Here is a 26314-nt window from a genome sequence, read left to right on the forward strand (position 1 = left end):
TCTACAGGAAAATGCCTAGGGTGTTTGTCTTTGAAGTGAAGCTCAAGAGAAAGTGGGTCATACATGAAGACAGTGACCCAAAACAGAAGCTGTACAAAAACAAAAATGGTTAAAATAAAAGGAAGATAATGTTTTGGAATGACTGAGTCAGAGTCCTGACTTTACTCCTATAGAACAGTTGTGGAAGGACCTGAAGAACATCATGTGATAAAATCCATCAACATTCCTGAATTGAAGCTTGCACTAAAATTTCTCCAAGCTAATGTGCGGGACTAATTAATGCTACCTGCCATAGTAACATATACAAAACTAGTAATAAAGTTCCATCGTGATAGAAAACTTTAAATGAAAGAACATACTTTATTTCCATATGATTTTTTTAAAAAGTAGACAAAAACATTAATGGCTGGGGCTGAGGCAGATTTGTATTTGATCCAGAGATATAATGACAAGTATATTTAATCCTGAGCTTGTACGTAGTGTTAAAGTTCAAGATAAGGAACATTGTGCTAAATTACAAACATAGACACACTGTTTTAAAACAATTTGTTCAGTCGTTTTCAGAAAAGACATTAAAATATCTTAAGTCACTTCCTAATTCATTTCAAGAATCTTTGTGCACTTGTTATCCTGCTTCAATAAATCTTTCCTAGCCTCTTTAAAGCATGTCTCCAGAGATAACTTAATGCCATTTTCCTGTCTGTATTACTTTTAAATACATAATCATGACAGAGATTTCCTTTTGGCTGATGTCCTAGATTTCGTTTCAGAAGTTGTAAAGCAATTCAGTTGCATAGTTTTGCAGTTTTAGAGGGAAATATGAAGTGCGCCAGTAGCAGACATTAAAACAAGCTGAATTGCAACAGTTTTTTTATTGTCTTTGCTCCTTTTGTAAGTTATCTATTTGGGATTTTGGGTAATAGGAAATTGCCATTTTTAAAGCAATACCTTATTCATGTCTGCTTTCTATTTCTGTTCTATGTGGTTTCAATTTAACTTTAAACTGAAGTTAAAACGAAGTGTGATTATTCCATTAATTCCTTCTCAGTTTTAGAATAAATTTGATTAGAAGCCATGCCAATAAATAAATATATAATTTTGCAACTCTTTTAAAATAATAAAATATATGTTGAGCCTATATTCAGTTCAACAACAACAAAAATTAACACTATTGCAAACCCTCCTTCAATAATGGGTCGTATTACTCATATTTCTTTAGCTCCTAAAAGTGTTCATGATTGTGCATCTCCACATGGGTACAGTTGTATCAGATTTAGTCTCATAAAATTTTTTTTGTTCTAGAGAAAAACATTCTTGTTTCATATTGGATTTTGTCATAATTGCTGCCGTTATTTTTCTTGCACACTTGCATATTATAGTCAGTTTATAATACACTGATATGCAGAAGCTGAGCTACTGCATTGTTAAAATACAGCCTAAGCCTAACTAAGGATTTTGTCAGAGCAGCTTGAAGAAAGAATAGATTTTCCCCCCTGCAGTAATGTTTGAAAATAAATTACACCGAAATGAAATTAATTTGCAGAAGAACGGAAATGAAGATGGAACCATAGGCCAATATTTTCCTGCATGCTTAGTTTTTATTTAGTGAAACATTATTGGGTATAAATTATCAAAGCATCTTCAGTCTACTGAGCTTTTAATTGTTTTATAAAAATGTAATTAGTTTATACAAACATGAAACTAAGATTTGTATTAGCAACTGTGTTTTTGTTATTTGTAAAAAACGTATAGCATGAATGCCAATGAAAATACTCTCAAATAATATTGGGTGTAACACAGGATTTTCATACTACCTGTTCCTCCTAGGGAAATCCTTACTCTGCCTTTAGGATGACCTCTTCAAAAACTGTGGATGTGGGTTGAGTTAGTCAACGCATTGTGCTTCTACTTGAATTTTCACTGGCAGAAAACCAAAGTATCAAGGGAAACAGGCAGGGCAGGGCCCCAACTCTAGCTCAGAAAATATGTTCTCCTTTTACAACCTGTTCTTTCACAGTTCGGTCTGTCTTTCAGGAAAAGTAACACACATATATGCTATCATCCTGGAAAACTTGTGTAATCTCGGATTATACTGTACATAGACATACGTATTTTTTCAAACAATTAGCTCTTAAGGCAAATTGGTCTTTGGCATCAGAGGCATTTCAGAGGGCACCTCCATGTTAGAACAGAGTACTTTATAGCAAGAAAAAGAAAACTGAAAGCTGAGGAGGGAAGAAATAGTCCTACTGAGAAGGTTATGAGTAACTCCCCTTCAAGAAAAAGAAGACAAGAAAAGCAATGAATGGGTACGAATGAAAAGTCTCATATTAAAGTACAAAGCAAAAGAAAACCAAGTTGGTTAGAAAGACTCAAGGCCTACTTATTTTTCTCTCAAAGATTGTGTTTTTTTTAGGAAATATGAAAATTGTACAACTGGAAAATAGAAAAGAAAGCTAACTTCCTACTGATACAACTTCTGTATATGTATTCACACTCACTTGAATATTTTATAAGTTAAGAGTGAAATCCTTAGCAAAAAAACCTTCAAAATGAAAGAAAAATCATGCTAAACCATAGGATGCTGTCATTCATAAATGTGCACTAATTGTCAAGTGCCAAAATTGCAATCATATATCTACAGGGGAGACTGCATTAGGCACAACTTTGAAGACCAGTCATAAATCTCCTTTTTTGGAGCCATAATAACTTTGAACAGTCTCTGAACAAGCAGTTGGTAAGCGAAGACTGCCTATATTACCCATCCATTTTTGACATGTAAACTTTCTTTTACTTAAAAAAAAGAGAAAAAATGATTAACTTTTGATACCACAAATGGTTAGTGAGATTTTCTTCCACATGGTACAAAGTACCAAAGCTTAATTTGAAAACTGTAGTCCTACTGTTTAATGTTTATTTGTCAAGCAAAAATTAATAATTCAAACAGGCAAAATGAAAAAACTTAACATGTGACAGGGACGATAGGCACGTTAATGCATTTATGTTCCATCTCTTAAGGACCTCTTAAATATGGGGTGAGGTCCACAGACGTTAGGTTGGAGTTAAAACTATGGAAAGTTAGTAGCTGAGACAACTGAATCGGGTAGAATATTGCAAACTTTGACAACTCTGTTACAAAAATCAAATTTTTACTATCAAATTTAAAGCGGCTTACATTACATTTAGAGTGATTATTTGCCCACATCACATTACATTTAAAACTAAAAAAGCCATTTACAGCTAAAACATTACTATGTACAATTTTGTATGCAATACCTAAGTCTAACCGAGCAGTTCTAAGCTATCCGTACCAAGAATTTCAAGCCTAGTAGTATAAGGTTCTATACTTATACTACTTATATAAGTAGTATAAGTAGTATACTACTTATACTACTTCTGTCTATTACAGACAGAAGAGTGCAAAACTTTTCTTGTAAACCAATGAAGGAGAGTTATTTTCTTGTAAAATACTTCTGAACTCGATTGTATTGATGTTTGATATGTAAGTATTCCAAATGGTGAAACAAATGTTATAGGATTTGCTCTAATGTATGTTTTATAAGCTCTAGTGAGCAATACAGTATTTACAGAAAAGAAACTTAGTAAAATTAAATTTATAACTTGTATTGCTTTTTTTAATCAATGCTGTTACAATAAACTTTAGAACATTAATCATTTGAGATGAGTACACCTATGTCTTTATAAAAATAAAGGTCAGCTTCTAGATCAATACCTCCTAATTTGTACTTTACATTCTGGTTTTGCTTTCCAATATGTAAAACTAAGCATTGCTTAACTGAAACTTGACGTTGCCAAATAGATGTCATCAAAAACATGATCAATGATATTTTGAAAACTAAGTGAATTTTCAATAGTATTGAACAACTTTATATCATCAGCAAAGAGGACACAATTACTTTTAAGTTGATCACACAAGTCATTTATGTAAATCAGGAAAAGAGTAGATCCTAGGGCACTGTCCTGGGGAAAACCATTATTGATACCGGATCAGATATTGAGGTGCCTGTTAGACCAAAAAAAGCAGTGATCCTTTAAAAGGCAGGATATTTTTTTTCTCATCCTCTACTCTCTTTCAAGGCTAAGCAGTTCTTATATTTCTTCTTCAAGGTTACCTTAAAGGTTACTGCCACATCTGAGTAGCATTTTTCAAGAATGAATCAGAGAAATTGGGATGCATTGAGAGAAGCATAACAGGAAAAATCAGGAAATTAAAGCTTGGGGAGATTTAAGGAGCTTTGAGAAAAGTGACTGAAGAGAAATATGATAACATTCTTCAGATAACTTGAGAGGATGTCACAAAGAAGATAGTCACATTTTGCTCATTCATTTGAGAGTACCAGATGGAATGGTTTTAAGTTACAGGAAGCAACTTCCAATTCTGTTGAAAAATACCCCATTACAATAAGAGCACTTTAGTTATAAAACTACTTCATTTAATGTGTTCAAGTGGAGGCTAGATAACCATCTGCCTGGAGTAGCTTAATCTGTATTCCTGCATATTATGAGCCAGATGACCTTTTTCTAGCTTTTGTATTTCAAATTATTTATGTGTAAAATGTCCTCTTCTCAGATACTCAGTTCAGGATGTTTTGGCAGTCAAGTGTTTGTGAATGGACAGAAGGATTACGAGGTGGGTGGAACAGGCACGTTCATAATAGGCACCCTATCTTCATCTTCCCTCTCCAGTTGCAGATACCTCTGTGCTAAATTTGGTAGGGTCATTTTGTTGCTTAACTATGAAGGGCATATTCTATTTTATGTTTTCATATGGTTCTCACCTCAAAAAAAAAAACCCTGCCATTAGTTTTGTGCATCAGAAATCTAAGCAGACTACTGAACTAAAGGTTTCTCATTTGTGCTTTAAAGCAGAGGTTCCCAACCTTTTGGGCACCAAGGACCGGTTCTGTGGAAAAAGATTTTTCCATGGACCAGAGGGAGCATGGTTTCGTGTGCTGCCTGCATCCAGCGGATGGGGCTTCACTTGTTTGCACGGCCCGGTTGCTGGTATACCACGACCCGGTGCTGGTCCATGAACCGGTGGTTGGGGACCCCTGCTTTAAAGTAACATGTTAGATAGCTAAACACTGTTAAGCTGAAAATTCTTCAGGTGATTTTGAATGATAACATCAATGCCATCAATTTGTATTCTTCACTATAAATGCCACACACTATATATATATATATATATATTAGCAGAGCATTTGTTTTGGGGTAGCACAGGACATTTTAGGATTTTATTGCTTACTATTATATACTATAAGCAGTTGAGTTTTCACTAAAACACACAATATCCGCGCATAAAGATATAAAGCAAGCTGGTGGGACTAGCAATAATGCTGTCTTTGTTTCCTATCATCAGTGACCAAAACACAGTTGAATAATTTTATGACTGCATAATTCTGTCTTTCATTGAATTATAAAAGATTTCATGAGGCCTGTGCATTGTTTCCAGTCCAGAGTGAAGGATTTATATACCTCCAGGTTAAGAGAGTCCTACTAAGCAGATGAGAGGAACACAACAATGAAAAATAAGTTCTAATATCCTATATAGTATATAAAATAACATTAATTAAATAGCGCTCTTAAATATTTGGAGTAGTAATATTATCATAGAAGATTATATTATTGCTTGTGACCTCCCAGAATAAGTTCTTCTGCATTTATACATAGCCATGTATAGCAATATAATTTTAAGATTTGGAATGACCAAAGGTTGACAGTTAACTTTAATGATAGAAATTGTATGTTTAATAAAATTTTATCTGGAGAAAAAAAATCCTTTTTATTATTTCATGTGAATTTGAAAATTTGAAAATAGCTATTAAATTTGTACTGATAAAAGCAACTGTTTTTTTGAAATGTAAGTAAAGGAGTTTTTGTTCTTGGTATTGATAATATGCTTTTTGTTTCTAGAAAGTAAAAAAAATTGCTGGTGATTGTGCTTTCAAAAAGTGTTAATGAGAGCCTAAAAAGAGAAAAAAGTGAACAAATAAGTAACTGTATTACACCAACTCAAATAAAGAGATAGGAAAGCAATATTTTTTTTGAAATTAATTTTCTTAAGGTGAAGTAAAATAGGTGCTTTCCAAATAATGAATTCAGGGTTTTTTTTAAACAGTGCTATAAGTGAGTTAAAAGCAATGCTGTAAACGTTTGGTAATCCAACGTCTCCCAACATAGTTGAAGATTAGTGTTGATTTGAGCTCTACTTGGCAATGGGAAGAGCTATTGTATACTTTCCTCCATATATAATTATTAAGTAAATAAAGTCTGCAAAACATTTAATATTAAAAATGGAGATGTATTCTACTGTTTAGTGTTTTCAAATTCATGGTTTTAAAAAGTATGGTATATTATCTCCTAAAGGTACGATTAGTTAGAGAAAAGTAAAAGTTAAGTGTTGTCTCTAACCTTGTCCATGAATCCTTTCCAAGATTTCAATAAAACTAGCTATATAAACAAACTTTAGTCATTTAGCCCCTTACCAAATCTTTGTCTCATTTTCCATAAATTTTGGTATACCCAAGTCCAAGTGTTTCCAGTTCTAGATATGCTCTCTTGGATTGAAAAAAGTTACTGGCTACAACTGCTGAACAGTCTTTTTCTCATCTCACTGACATTCCTGATTATAAGAACATTTAAGAAACTCTGGCGTAGTAATTATATAAGCCAATTGTAAGCAAAATGTAAAATATTTTAGAATCTAAATAGTTTACTACTCTTCTAGATTTATCTGGAAGTTGAGTCATGACAACGGGACTTCTTTTCTTATTGGTTTTCTTGTTGGTACGCTTCTAGAATTATACATGTAAATAGTAATAGGCCAGTATATGAGAATATATTTCTACCAAATCACCAGTACACTCTGAGTGACAAGTATAATTATTTACAGAATTGGGTCTAACATTTAAGATTTTTTTTCCACTTTGGAAAAATCTGTCCTCATATTAACCAATACGAATGGAAAAATGTGGGCACAAATTGGGGTGGGAGTTTGAAAGTCAGGTTCTGAAATTTCTGCCCCTGTAATGTTTTTGACAATGCATGTAATTAATTAGTTGGGTCGCCATCATTCAGCATGTATTTGCTTGCCAGATATCTTGCAAAATATTACTTGCTTACAAGTAATATCCACAATTTTAACTTCTCTTCAGCAAATGACTTTGAAAAGTATTTCTCTGCTATGGTTGTGAACTGAGCTTCATCTAGAAGCAGACTTTTAGAACTAATTGCTCACAAGTTAAAGATGGAATTACGTATCAGCAGAAAATAGAAACCCAAATTGTAAATTCAAAGTCAGTTATTATTTTATTTTCTTTTTGTTCTTTTTACTGTTTTCACTGTTATCTTGTCCAGAAAGTTATTATGAAAAAAGATTTTTTTAAAAAACAATTTAGGTTTAATTTTTAAATATTAAACAGATAAAATCCTTATTTTCAACTAATTTCCAAATATTTTAAATCTAATGACCAGAATTCCCCTTATCTCAACTTCTCCCTTTAACCCTCTAATTAATAATATCAAATCCCCTCTAATAAATCAAGCCCTCAATTTTCTTCAGCCTTATTCTGGCTTTCTTCCTTTGCCAACTAGGCTCCCATATCAGTGCTTTCAGATTGCCAAATAGATTTCCCTCTATTATAATGTATGTTATTTGAAATAAAGAAGACCATTTAATTGCCATTTTTTGGGGGGGAAGGACTAGCCCATTTATATCCATTAAGTTGTCTTCCTATTATTCCAATTCCCCATGACTGCCGTGATATGTTTATCTTCCATTCAATCTGTTCTTCTTTCTCAAATTTCTTCTGATTTATATATTCTTTTCCATTTTGAGTGTTATCACTCCCTTTTCTGGATTTTCCATCAACTATATTTGTTGGTCAATTGAGTCCTGTGTCTTAATATTTGATTGTTCCACTTCTTCTGTTATCTTCTGCATCGTTAGTGCTTTGGTTGTAGTCAAAGTTTGGGTTTGTGTATCTAAGCTGGCATCTTGATTTTTTATGTTAGGTCTTATTTTATCACAAGCTGAAAGAATGGTTTCATGTATTGCTTTCAACATGGAAAGGATTGTTTCCTGGTCTTCATCCATCTCTTTAACGTGTTTATAAATAGTCTTTATAGTAGAAGTCATTTGTCAAGCAAGATTTTATAGTCCAAGGTATTTCATCATCTCATATAGTAACCAATATTCCTCAAATAAAGAGATAGGAAAGCAATTCCCCACATATAACTGTGAAAGTCAGTAAAGATTTACATTCACAGTTCATGTAGGCCAGTTATGCCACCCAGCTGTTCTCTTATAGCTGAGTTTCTCACAGGTGGTGCCAAGGTCAGAAGAGTCTTATCTAAGGTCTGGGCATTGAGCCATGTCTTTTTTAGGAAATAACAAGTTGTAGTACCAAACTTCGCCACAAGATGTCACCGATGACGTTTAAGGTTTTTTAAGTCCAAAATTTTTATAATCCTTTTTCTAATTTTATTTATTTTCCTTTTTTTGTAGATAAAAGCAAAAGTCTCCAATAAAAATAAGAAAAAAAATTGGTCCCCAGGTTTCAGGAACATATGCATCCAATTAGATTAAAGTTGTTCTTTTAGTGCTTTAATTCCCCTGGGTAGTCAGTTGCCGCTATTCTTAGAGGGTGGGATAGAAATTCCCTTCCCTCTCTCCTCACCGGGGGAAAGATAGTTCAGGCAGCTTTCACAGGAAAAGAAAGTACTTAGGGTAAAGAGATCTCATTCATTTTATACACGTTGCTTTCGAAGTGCTTGGTGGTTAAGTTTGACTTCGGCTGTCTGCAGCTTAGTGGCAGGCCATATTACTATGGCCAGTCTTTCCTCTTGTCAGTTTGAAGGGCTGCCCCAGATCGAGCGGAAGGGCTGCTTCCCTCCGATGATCAAGCGGGGGTCCCCTCTTTGCTCGTCACCCCTACAGGGCAACTTTTGCCCCTTTCCAGAGTCTCCCAGTGGAGCGAAACCGAACACGGAAGACAGAGCTCACCTTCCAGCATCTGCAGTGGCCACAATGGCAAACCTAAAAAAAATATTATTATGAATATGTTTGATTTATTGAATAACCCAGGTAATATATATATAATGGTTTTGATTTATCAAAGGGGATATTGTATTATTAAGTAGATGATTTAATATAGTGGGAAATAGATAACTTTTAGGAAATAGAACAAGATTATATTCAAATAGATAAAATGTGTATTTTGGATATTGGATTCTGTTATGAATTGAGATAAGGGAAATCTTGGTAGAGGACAGGAAAGCCTGGAGGAACATTGTCCATAGGGTCGCGATGGGTCGGACACGACTTCGCAACTAACAACAAAGGGAAATCTTGCTTACTTAAAGCCTGAAAATTATAAATATCAAAGGTTAAATTGGAATATTGATGGGAAACTAAAAATTGGGAAAAAATTAATAACAGGATATGGATTGTTTATGAAGATTGAATGTAAAAAATAATTAAGTATAAGCTAAAATTTATTGATAAATGTAATAATGATGTTCTTACTGAGTTGATATAATAAGAACTATATTAGCTTAAATGAGACAGTAAACGTTAAGGGAAAAAGAGAGGAAATATTTGAGATTGCAACTTAAGATTTGTACTAAAGATTTTGTTATCAATCTATTGATTAACCCAGCCACCATGTTGCTTTTTAAATACTTAAATGTAAAATTGGAAAGTTAATAAAATATTATAAAAAGAAAAAAAGATTTTTTTGTTGGTCAGTACAACTTGACAGAGAAATTGGAACAAACAATTGCAAGGTGGTAATGTTGCAAATGGCAAAATATTAGATCAAAGAGTAGAACATTTTTAAGAGAATATTTACTGAAGACAAATAATGGAAATATTTCAAGACACGTAAATGCTGGTAGAGATATATGTACAGTTTGTGGCTTGCTGTGAGAAATGAATGCTTATCAGAAAAAGCTAAAATGCTGTCTGATAAGAGTGCAGCTCTATTTCATTATTTGTAAGCGAGTCAGGTATTTCAGAAGAACCATAAAACTAAAATGAATGCAGTGGGATTGGATATTGAATTGATGTTGAATGAATGCAGACTGAATGATTGAGCAATCCCAAAAACTTCTGAAGTGATTTGGTCATAAAGAGATTGAGGATTGAATCACCAAAATATATGAAGAAAGGAGGAAGGGCGGAAAGGAAGGGAAGACTGAGAAAATCATGTGTAGATGAGTTGATCAGATCCTTAAAAAGAGAGAACTGAGAGTGGCAATGTATAAATGGATATTTGGACATAATGGAAATAAGAGTAGTTTGCAGGGATAGAAATGTAGTGTTTTGCCAAGTGCCAGGGCTATGATCCAGTACCCAGGCAATTGGTTCTTTTGGATCTAGAAACAAAAAGCATAAGAAGTTTTCAAGCTTTATTATTTAACTCTAGCAGGCATATTAAACAGAAACACAAGAAAGCATTAAAATACCAAACAATATTTTTCTCACTGGGAGCTACTTTTCAAGCAGCAGAGAGACCCCCTAATTGGCCCTGGGTACAGAGCACTCAGCATTCAAGCCTATGCAGAGTCTCAAGCTTCATGGACAGTCTCAGGGCAAGACCTGGCTTGAAAACAGCAACTGTGAGAGGGATCTTGGAATCATAGTGGACGATCACTTGACTATGAGCCAGCAGTGTGCAGCAGCAGCCAAAAAGGTTAATACAATCCTGGGTTGTATAAACAGAGGCATAGAATCACGTGAAGTATTAGTACCGCTTTATAAAATCCTAGTAAGACCACACCTGGAACACTACAGCCAATTTTGGTCACCATATTACAAAAAGATGTTGGTTTATTTCTATAAATATTTATAGAAGTATATACCGAGAGGGTCAGATTTATAGAAGTATTAACATAATAGAAAATTAATGTTATTATACCTAATACAGATATTGAAAATCTAAGGAGAGGAGTTGCTCGGACATTACCCCTGAATTGTATCTGAAGAGGAATGAGAGGGAAGAAAGGAGAGGAGAGAGGGAAAAGAGTAGAGGAGTGGGGAAGAAAGTAGGAAGGTTGGAGGAGAAGTGAGGAGAAATGGGAGGGGAGCGTTGAAGGAAAGAGGAGAGGAGAGGAAGAAGAGGGAAGTAGAGGGGAAAGGGAGAAAGAAGGTAGAGAAGAGGGAAGAGAGAGGAGGAGTTTGAATACAGTGAAAGGGGAAATGAACGAGCAACACCAAAATTTATGTGTATGTATTTATGTTATTAAGAGTATCTGATAGATAAGATTGTAAAAAGAGTGTATCTTAATACTTGATAAAATATTATGGTATTTTTGTTGATATGTATGGGGGAGAGTTGGAAAAAATAAAAATAAAAAACTTTTTATAAAAAAAATAAGGAATAGGGTTCATGTCAAGTAGAGTTAGTCAAATGTCTCTATCATATTCCTTAGGGTTTTTTAAAAAAAAATTATTTAATTTTGTTTGTGTGTTGGATATATATGTATGCACAGTTACATAGTTTGGGAGAGTTTCTAGGTCTAAATCCTTTTCTTGTTCCCCAGATTGAGACAGTTATAAAATTCAATTCTGTTTTTTTTAAAGAACTTGATTAAAATAAGCACGTATTGGTAAATTCCAAGTCTATCTATAGTGATCTACATGGAGTGTATTTTATATTAATACAGAATTCAACAGCCAGGTTCATCTACAGAAGCAGCTCAGTTAATCTAAATTATACCAATTACACAGCTGGTACTACATACCTTGGTAGTTTTTTTACATGAGATACAAAGTTTCCATTATTACCTTGAAAGCTTGAGTAACTTGAGTCCATAAGTTGAAACAATGCCTTCTTTTATAGGAAATCCCCTATTCAGGGTCATCTGGAGAGTCCATCTACTGTTTCTGTGGGCGCACCTTTTGATCACTTACAAGCAAGCTTTCTTTGTAGCTACCTCACTCCCAGAAAATAGAATGTTTCCCAAAGCTTCATATCTTTAAACACAGCAGCTTTAAAAAGCTCTTAAGAGCACATTTTTGAAAGATTTTTCATTGTGTGTTTTTCTGATGTCCCCTTGTTACACTGGTTTTTTGTGTGTGTTTGTGAATACACTGATGAGCACAGAGTAGGCTGCAGATTGGTCGTGCTGGGTCATGTGACCAGGGGCACGTCAGATAAAGTAGTTGATTGCCAGATTGCTTTTACCCTTGGATGGTATTGAGAGGTTTTTTTCCCTGTGTATCTCCTATCCAGATCTGGCCCATTTTCAAACTCAATATTTCTATTGTCAGTTTGTTCTCCTCCACCAAATTTGGTTTTGGACAAATATCCTGCTGATAGGTAGAGAAAGTCCCTACATGTAATATATTTCCAAAATTCTTATGGGAATCAAAATGGAATTACTGCCTTTACAGTGGCCTGATCTAAATCTACAGAAAGATTTTCATTTGTATTTAATTTTGTATATTGTTGCTGAAGTCAAAATGTTTAAAATTATTTATTATAATATGTTCTGTTTAGCACATTTTGTGTGGTTTAATAATATGTTCTATTAAAACTTCTCTTTGAAGCTTCTTTTAAATTAAAAGCAGGATAAAAACAAATAAATAAATAAAACATCTAACACTGGAAATAAAAATATGTTTTAGCAGCCAGTTAACAATTATGCTGGAAACATATAAAGTACAAATTATGAAATGTTATTTACAATGTAGTGAGGCCCTTGCATGTTTATTCAGAGGAAAATTACAACCAGGTAAGGGTAGCTGAAGTTAAAGAATTAAATGAGTAAATAAACCTTTATGATAGTCACATATTTATTAAATGATGTTTAAATATATTTATCTGCTTAATGAATTACATATTGCTCATGTATAGAACAATAGATATGGCTATATCTGAAAGAGACCAAGTTCAGTTAATTGTAAATATTTCTTGATTATGCATGAAATGATCAAGAATATCTACACTGTGGTAAATTCTACTTTGTTTTTTTAACTAACTCTTCTCTGTTTTTTTGTTTTTGTTCCAAAGCTCAAGAATGCTCAGAGTGTCGTATGGTGCTATCGAATCCCACAGGAATTTTTACTTCTCCTTGCTTCCCCAATAATTATCCCAACAATCAAGCATGCAAATGGACCATCAGGGCTCCTTCTGGATACATCATTCAGATAACATTTGTTGATTTTGATATTGAAGAAGCCTCTGGTTGTACATATGATCATGTAAATTTGGACACTGGAGACAAAAGAGATTCCTATTGTGGTATGACTGCCAAAGGTTTATCATTTAATTCATCTAGGAATGAAATGATTATATCTTTTACAAGTGACTTTAGCATTCAAAAAAAAGGCTTCAATGCCACTTATACCCGAAGTAAGTATACGCTTCTTGCTCTTTCCAATCTGTAGAATATACGTAATCTTCTGAGATTGTGATTTGATGATATCTACTCAATAGTAGAAGTAAAATATTATTTAGCTAGGTTAGGTAAGGTACAGTATCCATACCACTGACTTAAATTTATTGGAGTTCTCTTAAAGAAATTGTGTTACATAGCAGATAAAGAGATATGGATCTCCTCTGTGTCATGAAGTCAATAAGAGGTTTGCCACTCTCTTCATTTCCCTGTACTTCAGGCCTTCTGCACCTGCGATGTGGAAATTAATATAGATCTAGGTGATAGGGTTACTGTATTGCAAGATAGGTCAAAAATCTAGATGAGGAGCAGATGGCAGCAAGACAAACCAAATACCAATTTTTGATTGTCCTCTATTAGTTGTCTAAATCCTGTACAGCAAGCGCCCCCAACCTTTTGGGCACCAGGGACCGATTCCACGGAGGGAGGTTTTTCCGCAGACCGGAGGAGGTGTGGTTTCATGTGCTGCCTGCATTCCACGGATGGGACTTTGCTTGTTTGTGTGGCCTAGTTTCTGGCATGTGGCAACCCAGTGCTGGTTGGGGATCCCTACTGTACAGTACAGGTAGTCCTCAACTTACCTTTTGTTTAGTGACCATTTCAAGTTACAATGGCACTGGAAAAAATGACTTAGAACTGATTCTCACACGACCCTCATAGCACCCCCAGGGTCACATGATCAAAATTTGGGCAATTGGCAATTGGTATGCATTTACAATGGTTGCAGTGTCCCAGGTTCATGTAATCACCATTTGCCCTTCACAGTCAGTTTCCTACAAGGGACTAATAGACAAGGCAGTATTTGCATAACAACCATGTAATTCATTGAACAACTGCAGTTATTTGTTTAACAATTGTTGCAAAAAAGGTCATAAAATCAGCTGTGACTCACTTAATTGCCTTACTTAGCAATGGAAATTCTGATCCCAGTTGTGATTACAAGCCGAAGTCTACTTGTACATATATCCTGTAATATATTCTTTAATGATAAGATTATGGTATGTGCTGAATAAGTAAATAGGAATGCATTGGATTTCCTTAAGCATTTTAATTGCACATCAAAACTTTTCAAGAGTGAGTAAGATCATATAGATGTTTTTCTTTAAATGCCTGAAGGAAATAAGTCATTAGGAAATCGGATTAATGAAATAAGACTGCATATCGCTATTTGCTTAATGAAATAAAACTTCCATTTCATTAAATAAAAATTAAGCCCGAGTTATAATTAAATAGAAAACTACCACATAGCTACAAATTAGCCCCACTGATCTAATTTAAGTTTGCTTTTGATTAGTCAGGCCTGTAGTCATCCAATCTTGTTCTCACAATGTGATATAAAAACTCTATTATTGATTGCTTTTTTAATAGAGTTTTCCAACTTTTCAAGGAAAATTTTAAAAAGGAAGGAAAAAAGGTATCCCTGGGTGGGATTAAAAAGTTCAATCAATCAATTCCAACTTTGCGAGATCTTTTTTTTTCCCCACGAGAAATTGATTCATTGATTGAAACTGTTGCACACGGCTGCGGAGAGCTAAAGCGAAAAAAACCCAGCTGAAGGCCTAGGAGTGGGGCGATGGCATGCGTGCCCACAGAGAGGGCTCTGCATGCCACCTGTGGCACACGTGCCATAGGTTCACCACCACGGGTATAGGGTTTCCTGCCTGAGCAGAAAGTTGGACTAGATGACTTCCAAGGTCCCTTTCAACATCATCATCATCACTATTGTTGTTGTTTTATTGTTAATATAATTACACACACACACACACACACACATAATGTACTTAATGGTACACAATAAAAATGTTATAGATACTGCTTAAAAAGGAATGCCAATAGTACAAATTCCTAAAAAAATTAAACATTTTTACATCAGGAGAGAAATGTGTTGCTAATTTTGACAATATGTTTCTTTTGAAATTACTGACAGAATGCTTGTCCTTTCTCTCTTGAGCTACTACTAAAATTATTATTTGCATCAGGTTACCATTGTTATATAACTGAACTTGTAAGGGCTTTTTTTCAGTTTTTCTTTTCTAGACTTTCTAAGGGATCAGTATTCACTTCCTTTGGTTTCCTTGTTTTGACAAACAAACAGACTTCCAAAACGTATTAACAGGCAAGAAGTAGCTTGAGTTTCTTGTTCCCAAGGTAAATCAGACTCAGAGCAAGTTGATTTACATGATACCTAAGTTAGAATATCTCTCTCTTTTATCAGTAAAAGTGTAACAACAATACACAGTTAAGTGCCCTTTCATGACTCCCCCTCCTGAGTAAGCTAAAGCAGTCACTTTCCTCTGCTTGATGATGTGGCTACATTTGTATTAGTTGTGGAGGAAGAAGTAGGATATTTATGCCACTATATTTCCTATAATTAATATACATTCCTATAATTAACCTGTCAATCTGTTAATATTTGTAACTAACACAATGTATATCAAATGGGTTCAATGGGATCAATCACAAATGACTTCGGAATCATGTTTGGCAAGATAGAAATATGAATAGGATTTTTAAGGGTTAAATATTGATCAGTATTATGGTTACTGTCTTTATGTATGCTTCCTGCAAAGTAAAGTTCAGTTAAAATACCCAGATTCATTTCTAAGTATAGATGCAGAGAATATGGCAGCCAGATGTGACTGCTGGTATGTTTAGTTGTTTTGCAATGAAATGTGAATAGATTTATTCAACTGAAATTCAAAAGTTTGTAAACAAAGAGCTTTTATTTGTGAAATAACATGGCAGGTTACTTTCTGCACAGTCTGAAAAAGATATCTGGTATTCATTTCTTCAGTTTAATGTAGCTGTATAAAATAACCTATTGGGAGCAACGCATAAAGAAATGAAAGGGCTATTTCAGGTTACTGGTTTACTGCTTTTGTCTAATACAACAGGTAAAGTATCCAAAACAATTTTTGCAAATAACTGAAATCAAATGGTCATATTGTAAGTTAATTGACTACAATAAAATCCCTGCATATAGTTCTGACACATGAGTTTAATTATACATTGATAAAAAGTATTGTATTATTTTTAATAAAATTTGATGGTAGTTGATTCTGAAAACATTTTCTTTTTATGTTCCAGTTGCTGTATCTTTGAAGAATCAAAAGGTTGTCATTCCGCAATTTCTAGATTCTGATTCTGTGTCTCTGGCAAATTCTATTCAAGTCCCAGAACTTAATCAGTTCACCCTATGCTTTGAAGCAAGAGCAAACAACAGTAATAACTATGAATGGAAGGCTTTCTCCTATGGTGATTCCTCTGTGGAATTCTTCAGCTTTGGAAAAACAAAACAGGGGTATTTCATTTTTATCTCAGACTCAAAGTGTTTTTTAAATGATGCCCTGGACATTGGTCCAAATGAGGACATTTTCACAGAAACATTTGAAGAGCTTTGCATTGCATGGGATAGCTCATTAGCTATAGTAGGTGTAAATGTCAAAGAGACATATAAAACAGTCTCTTGTTTAGATACTTACGGAAAAGTAATTCCTGGCAATGGAAAGTTGGTTCTGAGTTCTGACAAAGAAGACATAAGCCCTCTACCTGGAGATATGTACAACTTCCGGCTTTGGAATTTTACAATGAATTCCCAATCACTTTTCAACCTTACCTGTGATGAGAAAGGTAACATTATTGACTGGGAAAATGATTTCTGGAGCATTCCAACAACATTTCTAAAAGCGGAGAACAACTTGAGTTGTGGTGAGTTTCTTTTTTTAAATTTGGCATAGTTGTTAAGATGATTTAGGTCAGAAAGAAAATTTGTTTATAGTGAAAATGAATTTACCATCCCCACATTCATTTTCTTGAACTTGTTTTACTATAAGATTTGTGTGCTACAGTAAATATATTATTCTATAGGTAACCTTTATGAATTCAGTACCTCAGTAATGGGTTTATTTATTTATTTATTCAATTTATATCTCATTGTTTTGTTCAGGAGCTTAAGGTGTTACACAAAATATTCCTTTCTCTTATTTTTTTCTCACAATAACAACTTGATCAAGTAGGTGGATCGAGAAACAGTGATTGGCTGATAGTCACTCAGTGAGTTTCCATGGCTGATCCTTAAAATCAGGAGCTCTCTAGCACCAGCTCAACCACTACAGCACAAACTGATTTCAAGAGTTTTTATTAATAGATTTTATAATGATGCAATTTTAGCAATTGTCAAATTGTTACATTTTATTGTTTATTGAATTGTATTACAATCAGTGACAAAAACTACAGCATTGTTATATTATGCTTCTCTTTACACTTATGACCTTAACTAAATCTATTCATTTATTTGTATACTACCCATTCAAAAATAAGTTATGAAAATAGAAACAGAGTTTATCAACTAGTCTTCATTTTTCTAACCAGAGTCTTGCTAGCAGTTGAACTATACATCTTATGAAAAAGTCCACGGAAGAGAGAATAAAACCACCATTTTCCCCCACTTATTTCATAAAATACTGTGTATCTTTCAAACAGTTTTCTTCCAGCTTTGCTTAGAGACTAGTGCAGAGCTGTGCGGAGTAAAGTCCAGAATGCAGAAATATGGTATTTTCAGACTGAAAATAAAGTTGCTCTATACCTATTTTGATTATCACTATACCTACTCCAATTCCAAGCTGGATAAAAAGGCTAAGCCTTGACCGGTATATTTGAAGGATCCTAAAAATCTTTAAATGCAAAAATATTCTTCTATATTCATTTTAAGCTTGGAGCTTATTACATTGGAGTCTTTAGAGGGCACTCGCCATTAGAGGAATGTTTCACCGTTTGAGGAATTGTTTTGAACATGTCATTTTGCAGAGACGTATCAAAAGAAGCAAAATGGCAGACCCAGCAGTGTAAGCACAGCCCTTTCCTTTTGAACCTGCTTACAGCATACATGGGAAAGAGACAGAAGTTTAGTTGCTTTGATCCACCTGCCATTTTGCCTCTAGCAACCTGTGATTGCCATGGACAAATAGCAAAATAATAGTTAACAATTTTAAGGAAATAAATGTCTTTGTATTATATATTTGATCCTTAATCTACCTTATACAATTATTGTGATTGTAAAATTGGAGGGATTCTGACAGTAGGGCAGCGTATACATGCAACCAACTGAGGATCAAGATGAAGTTGGTGACACTTTTATAACAAGATGAACATTTTATTTATTTCTTGAAATTCTCTTGCAAGGGAAACTAATTAGATCAAAACGTTCTTGTTCCCATCTACTTAATTTCTACACATCCTTGATTTTTTATTAAGGCTATATGCTGATCACATACCAATGGATATGATTAGGTTCAGACTGTGATTCAGTGATTTGAACAACACTCCAGTTAATCACACATTCTGTTTCAAAAGTCACATAATTCAGGTATCGCATAAATCAACATCACAGTTTCAGAATGCTTCCGTTTGTGCCTTTTCTCTGATTGTCACAGGCAATTAAAAAAAGATTGGAAGTTTTTTTAAAAAAATCAGAAGAATCAGATAGATAGAATAGCCCCCACTAAGAGGATTAAGTACAGTCTTCTTCAAATTGAGCTTTGTTCCTGGACTCAATGAATAGGAGTGACCTGTCATCCAATTTCTAGCTTAGTTCTTCAAGATTAGTTATGGTCAGCTAGACACTGCCACCCCATTGAACCAAGGATATGGGTCATGTGCCAAAGTTTTAGATGGGGTAACTTTTCAATCAAGAAGTTTTCAAAAGTGGGGGTGCTTCTTCTTTTGCAGGTGAAAAGAAATGGGCTTTGTAAAGTTCCTTCACACATGATTAGGTTTGAATAAAAAGGAATTTGCTTTCTTCTTCAGCTATTTTAGTGAGTAATTTGTATCTTTATGCTGTAGAGATGCCCCCTAAGCAGGAAATCTTTAAAAAATTTCAAAAGGGCAAGGAAATTATAAGGAGTACGTATAACTTTAAAGTTTTATTTCTTTAGATTTCTACTTTCAACAGAACTCACTCACAAAAGCTTTCAAGTATTTCATGGCTCATGGTTCATAGCAGGTGATAGAGTCTTTTCAGATTAACCATTTTATTTTATTTTTTATTTTTTTAATCCCATTTATATCCCGCCCTTCTCCGAAGACTCAGGGCGGCTTACAATCTAAGCACAAATCAATGTGCTTAGCAGTAGCCTTCATTCTATGTATATGCCTGCTTATTAGGGCTTTCACACACACCCCCAAGCGGCATTATTACAAAGTCAGCTTATTGCCCCCAACAATCTGGGTCCTCATTTTACCTACCTCAGAAGGATGGAAGGCTGAGTCAACCTTGAGCCTGGTGGGATACGAACCTGCAATAATTGCAGGCAGCTGGTGTTACTTAAGGAGGCATTAGCCCACTGCTCCACCAAGGCATAACATTTTGTGGGTTGCAGTTAATTTCATCAGGTGCATGAAGCAGCTTGGCTTATGGCTGATTATATTAGGATGAGGCAGAAGGGAAAAGGGAAGGGGAAGGTAGGAGATATCAGGTTATACAGATGGGGTTCTTTGGGGGAGACATTACAGATACTACTGACATGGGCCATGTCCTACAATATACTGTATAAACAACATAATGCATTTAAAGGGAGCCATTATGGTATGATTTTGAAAGCAGTGTGTTGAAATGTGCAGAAAGAAAGTGAGAGCATAAGCTTCTGCTAACATAAAATGATGTACTTCACAAACATCTGCATAACAGCAATGTTACCTAGTTTTGGGTAATGAAATACCTTCAAGAAAACAGCCAAGTTCAGAGAGCACCAAGGACCCTTATTTCAACCCAGAGCTACAAATACTCTCCTTTATAAGAATGTTTTTCATTTATAAGAAGGGGGTTCTGCTTTTTGACCCAGAACGTTTTTATGCCCATCATCACAACCATTCTTGTTTACATGAAGGGAAAGAACAATTACAATTTCATTTATATACACAGATAGCATTATGAAGTAACTATGGTTTTCTTTAAAGCAAAAAAAAAATCCTCAGTTTCTAATTTTATCTTCAGAAAGGGAGCCATTATTCTGAGGTACATCCAAGCCCACCTCCATAAATTGTGCCATCTGTGGTGAAAGACATGTTCCCTTCTCTGCTGCCACAACTCATTCCATGCACAGTCTAGCAGCTGAATCTTATTTAACATTGGCATTGGAATTGGGTTCTGTCACAATTGGCTTATAGAACATAGGCTGTGTGTCTAATTTCATGAAGAGCTTCTATCCTTTTGTCTTTTGTGAAAAATGAATTATTAGCATATTTGTCTTCCTTAAATGAGGCAACATGCTATTTCATTTGCCTGAATCATAAATATGGGAATAAGCTAGCAAATGTTTGTGTTTACACTTGTAAACACAAGTGTCAAGCTAGCCCCTCAACCTTTACTGAGTTACCAAAAGACCCCATAGTATCTACTGTTAATGTTCAGCACATTTGTTTTATTCAGTGATCTGTTAACACTTTTTGTCTTTACATTGTATTTACTAAAGCAGTTTCTTTAGCTATCTCATTGAGTTTCCCATTAAAAGATAAGTCTTGTTTACAGTGTTTCCTTTTTTTTAAAGGCTCATATCTTGTCCCCTTGCCGACAGTTGAACCAACTAGCTGTGCCACTATAGGAAGCCTTTGCCGAGGTAAGAAACCAACACTAGTCTGCTGGGAGGGAATTTATTGCTACCTTTTAAGATTTAAATGATCAGTATACATATATAATATATGTATATGATAGCTGAGACAGAAGTGGATAAATCAGATATGGAAAAGAAAAATAACATGTTTTCTATTACATATTTTAAATTTTTTAGATAACCAACACCTCCGGTATAAAAGGTTCTAGCTTATTTTTTTCCCCCTTCATTCAGTTTGTTGCTATAGTATATTTCAGAAGTGTACTGTTTATTTTGACAAAACAAGGGTATGAACAAACTAATGGATCGCAGCATTCTCCTTAAGGGTTATGCAGTTTCTTCTTCTCCAGCTACAGCGATCTAACAAAGTTGTCAACTCCCCGTCTACGCCGGAGAACGCGAGCAAGAATGACGACGTAGTACGGTTGACTGCGAGAGTACCTTTACTAGCAGGATATCCAAGCAATTGCAAAGTCAGCGTTGGGAGTCACTCGCCCCCAACGCGCCTTTTAAACATTGCCAATAATTGATCAACAGCCCCACCCGTTAGCCCCACCCCTTCCCCACGCAGACCAGCATCCGCTTGAACTGCGTAAAACCCCACCCCCCTATCCTGTCGCCCCACGCCCTGCTTCTTCCCCTGATGCCGAGGTCCACACAGCGCGAAGGAAAGTGTAAGTCCAGCATCCCCCTCTCCCGTACTCTAAAGTCCCTATTGTGCTCCCCTCCACCAACTCAGTATTCCGTGCCACATCCACAGCCCCCTGGCAGGCCCCATTGTCCGAGCGCAGCTGTAGAGCGCCCTGCACCTCCGCCGGCATGCACATGGCTGAAACGTCCGGCTGTAGCGGTTGAGGCCCCGTAAGTCTTGTTTCCATCCGCTTTACTATGATCTCGGGCCGCCGCGCAGCTGATCGGCCAGGCGCGGCACTGGCGGGATGGCCGGGGTCCGCTTCTCGCCGCAGCTCCACTGACTGGGCTGGCGCAGCTCCTGCGCGACTGCCGGGGCTCGCTTTTGGCCGCCGCATAGCTGATCGGGCTGGCGCGGCTCCTGCGTGACCGACGGGACCCGCTTCCGGCCGCCGCACAGCTGATCGGGCTGGCGCGGCTCCCTCGTGACTGCCGAGACCCGTTTCTAGCCGCCGCACAGCTGAGCGGGCTGGCGCGGCTCCGACGTGACTGCCGGGACCCGCTTCTGGCCGCCGAACAGCTGTTCGGGCAGGCGCGGCTCCGGCGTGGACGCCCGGGGTCATTTTCGGCCGCCTTGCAGCTGTTGGGCGCGGTCGTGGCTGAATACTGCTCCAGGTGCTCCCCTGTGTCCCGTTGTGATGTCGAGCCCGAGGGGCTCGACAAAAGTATTCCAGAAAAGAGGGGATACGTTCACTGCAGTATGACTTGTGGTAATTTATCTTAGTTCTTGATTCATGTTTTATTCTGTGTAATATAAAATTTATACATAGACTTTTTGTGGGAGGATTTTATTTTTTGAAAAGAAAGAAGAAAACCCATATTATTCCTCTATAGACCAAGCAGTTAGGAAAGCTTTTTTTTATTTTGGGTTTTTAAAATTTTCTTATATTATGCAGCTCATAAAAATCAAACTTAGACATTAGAAATATATCAAAGTCTTTTTTTTCTTTTTCTCCTACTACTTTTTCTTTCTGCACTTTTAGTTTTTTCTTTATGAATTTTCTTAATACTTTGGTTTATATTAGTTCTTAATATGGTTGTTAAACCTTTCAGTAAAATTTATATATTAAAAGAAAGAGGGTGTCACAACTGTTAGTTGAACATCTATGGGACAGATAGTTCTAGATTTGAATTACCCATGAGATTTTTACCCATTTATCTTTACCATTGATTCCGCATCACTGCATATCTCCTTTAATATTTAGTAGTGAAAGGATAATAGATCATGAGGATTTCATTAATTTTCTGATTCATAATGACACGATTTGTGAGACAAGTCGCATAGCTATAAAGCCATGTTTATACAAATTGAATGCCTTAGTAGTACATTAGTAGGCATTCACAAAACAGTTATTAGATTTAATACTGATGTGTGTTTTTGTGTGAGAGAGATTAAATAATGTACTAAATTATTTCAGTTAGAGGAATGGTTTGAGCTATATTATCTGTGAAATTACTAGTGAAGAATTTTAATCTGAATGTTTGGAATTTTGGAGCCTCTGGCACAGACATACTTACATTTCCGTTCACATTTTTGTTTTGGTTTTTTTACTTAATCACGAAGGCTTTACTACACTGCAAAGTGGGTGAAGAAAATGCTGACAGGGTGCTGCTATATGCAGCTGGGTCGGGTATGGAATAGTCAGGTAGCAATTGCAAGACTGAAGTTCAGTTTTTATTAATGTCCTGCTACACGTGTTTTGTTGAACAGTCCTGTCTGTGTGTGATGGGAGTCTGAAATCTCTTGAAGATTAGTGACTTTCTAATCTAGCACTGAAAAAATCTAATGGTGAGATTTGGGAAGTAGAAAGCAATTGTGTGCATGAATTTGTGAAAGAAATGGGATGGATGAAGTATACCCAACAATTTTGTAATTCATAAAGCAATAGAATAACAGTTAGAAATCATCATCATCATCATCATCATCAACCATACTGGACAGGTCTCATCAGAGGAGTCAGACAAAGAGTGTCTCTCCCATAAAAAATAATGGTGAGATGTAAATTTCAGAATGCCATGCTGGCTCTGATGTTGCCCGGGTTAACAAGGTCCGTGCTAGATGTTGGAGTTCCTGGATATCTGGTGAAAAATGGGTCACAGGACTCAAGACTGTTGGCTGAGCAACCAGGGCCAGCAGCTGCAGAACTACTGGAAGAAAAGGTGTTTACCCGTCGCAAATATACAGTGATTGAAAACAAAGAAATAATGATCTGTTATTACAGATCAAGTCCAACAAGAAGAGGATATCTAAAATGAATGTGCCAGTTCTGGAAAGAACAAAAGCCAGAATCAGAAATAACAGAACAGAGACTAGCAGATCATCGCCAATTTATAATACGAAATAAAGTATTCACAGAAACAGAATTGGACGAACTGCAAAGGTTTACCCAGGGCAAAAAAATCAAAGCCGTGCCAGAAGTAATTCAGAATGTAGAGGCAAGCCAGGGGGAGTTGGCAGTGAAGGAATCCAGCAGAGATATACAGCTGTTCTCATTTGGAAATCAGGCACTTCCTCAGGAAGAACAAAGCCCTCTAACTAAAGAAATAAAAGATTTGAAACAAAGAATAACTGATCATCTAGAACAGCACAAAAACAACAGAATAAGGCTGCCTGCATTGAAGCTTGTTCCAAAGAAACAGCTAGCACAAGCATTAAAAGATGCAAATACTGCAATATCAAGTATAAGCACCAATTCACTGCAAGAAACAAACCAACGAATGTACAGCACAGCTGCAGTTATAACTGAATACCTGGGATGCAAAATCAACAAAGAAGAAAAGCAAACAAACTGTGCACCACAAAAATGGAAGGTTAGACTAGAAAATAAGATCAGCAAGTTAAGATCACATGAAAGCAAGCTAGAACAGATGAAAGAAAAGCTGAAGAAAAAGAAGACCAAAGAATATCTAATCAAGAAATACCAATTAGAAACAAGGAATATCAAGGAAGAACTAGAAATAATAAAGCAGCAAATAACAGCTATAGCCAGGAAAATCAGTAGATAACGAAGCTTGAATTGCAAATTATAGGCAGAACCTCCAATTTCAATCCAAACAGAAACGTTTCTACCAATCCATCAATGGAGAAACTGTAATGAATCAGTCAGTACCTGACAAGGAAGAAACAATGCAGTTCTGGAAGCAGATATGGGATAACCCAAAGAAATACAACAAAGATGCAGCTTGGTTAAAAGAGGTGGACGCAAATAAAACAGAAGTTGAAATGAAAGAACTAGTAATCACAACAAAAATGGTAGGAAAAAAAGCAAGGAAGATCAAAAATTGGTCAGCACCAGAAGATGAACTGCATGGGTTTTGGTTGAAAGATCTAACTGTTATATACCCACTCATTGCCAAGCAGTTCAACAATATACTACAAGGAGGAGAAATTGAAAAGTGGCTAACAACTGGGAAAACCTACCTAATAATGAAAAATCCAGCAAAAGGGGCAACACCAGGCAACTACAGGCCAATTACTTGCGTACCAACAACTTTCAAATTGCTAACTGCAACCATACTGAAGGAATCAAGATGCCCCATGAAAATAACATTAAAAGTCTGGATGAGGAAGATTACTATAAATACTTGAGTATCCTTCAAGCTGACAACATCAAGCACACTGAAGTCAAGAAAAAGATTAGAGGTGAATACATGAAGAGAGTGAAGAAGATGTTAAAGTCCAAACTCAATGGAGGAAATACCATGAAGGCAATCAACACCTGGGCAATTCCAGTCATTAGATACACAGCTGGAATACTGTACTGGACTCAAGCAGAACTAAAAGCAATGGCTAGGAAGACCATAAAAATAATGACAATGAATCATGCCCTTCATCCACGCAGTGACATTGACAGACTCTATCTACCAAGGCAAATAGGTGGACGTGGAATGCTGCAAGTACATTAGATGGTTGAAGAAGTAAAAATGGCTTTGGAAGAATATCTGAAGGACAGTGATGAAGATGCACTGAAATTAGTACTGTATATCAGGAAGGCTTACTGACTACTGGAGAGACCAAACTGGCCTACAAGAAAGACCAAATGAAGAACAGAATAGAGGCATGGGAAGACAAAGCACTACATGGCCAGTACATTTAAAAAATAGCTGGGAAAGCAGATAATAACAAGACCTGGCAATGGCTAAGAGTGGGAAAGTTGAAGAAAGAGACCAAGGGACTAATTCTGGCTGCACAAGACCAAGCCTTAAGGACAAATGCATACAAAGTCAAAATTGAGAAGACAGCAACAGACGGTGCAGCCTATGCAAAGAAGCTGAAGAAACAGTGGACCACCTGGTAACCTGCTGCAAGAAGATCACACAGACTGACTACAAGCAGTGGCATGACAAAGTAGCAACAATGGTGCATTGGAAGATCTGCAAGAAATATCATTTGCCTGTAAGCAAGAATTGGTGAGATCATAACATAGAGAAAGTCATAGAAAATGATAAAGTTAAACTGCTCTGGGACTTCAGAATTCAAACAGACAAGCACCTGCAACATAACACTCCGGACTTAACAATTGTCGATAAGAAAGACAAAAAAAGTCTGGATAGTGGATGTGGCAGTGCCTGGAGACAGCAGAATAGACGAGAAA

General features: G+C 35.9%; 1 protein-coding gene across 2 annotated transcripts in view; it reads left to right on the top strand.

Moving 5' to 3' along the window:
* ADGRG6 (adhesion G protein-coupled receptor G6) overlaps window positions 1-26314 on the top strand; it is a 102566-nt gene that overhangs the window by 21609 nt on the left and 54643 nt on the right. For both annotated transcript variants that reach the window (XM_081337170.1, XM_081337169.1), the window contains exons 3-5: window positions 13038-13379; window positions 16510-17130; window positions 20967-21035. In XM_081337170.1, coding sequence (XP_081193296.1) covers window positions 13038-13379; window positions 16510-17130; window positions 20967-21035 — 1032 coding nt within the window. The remainder of the gene's footprint in view (window positions 1-13037; window positions 13380-16509; window positions 17131-20966; window positions 21036-26314) is intronic.

The sequence above is a fragment of the Vipera berus genome, assembly GCF_964194415.1.
Source record: "Vipera berus genome assembly, chromosome: 1".
NCBI lineage: Eukaryota > Metazoa > Chordata > Lepidosauria > Squamata > Viperidae > Vipera > Vipera berus.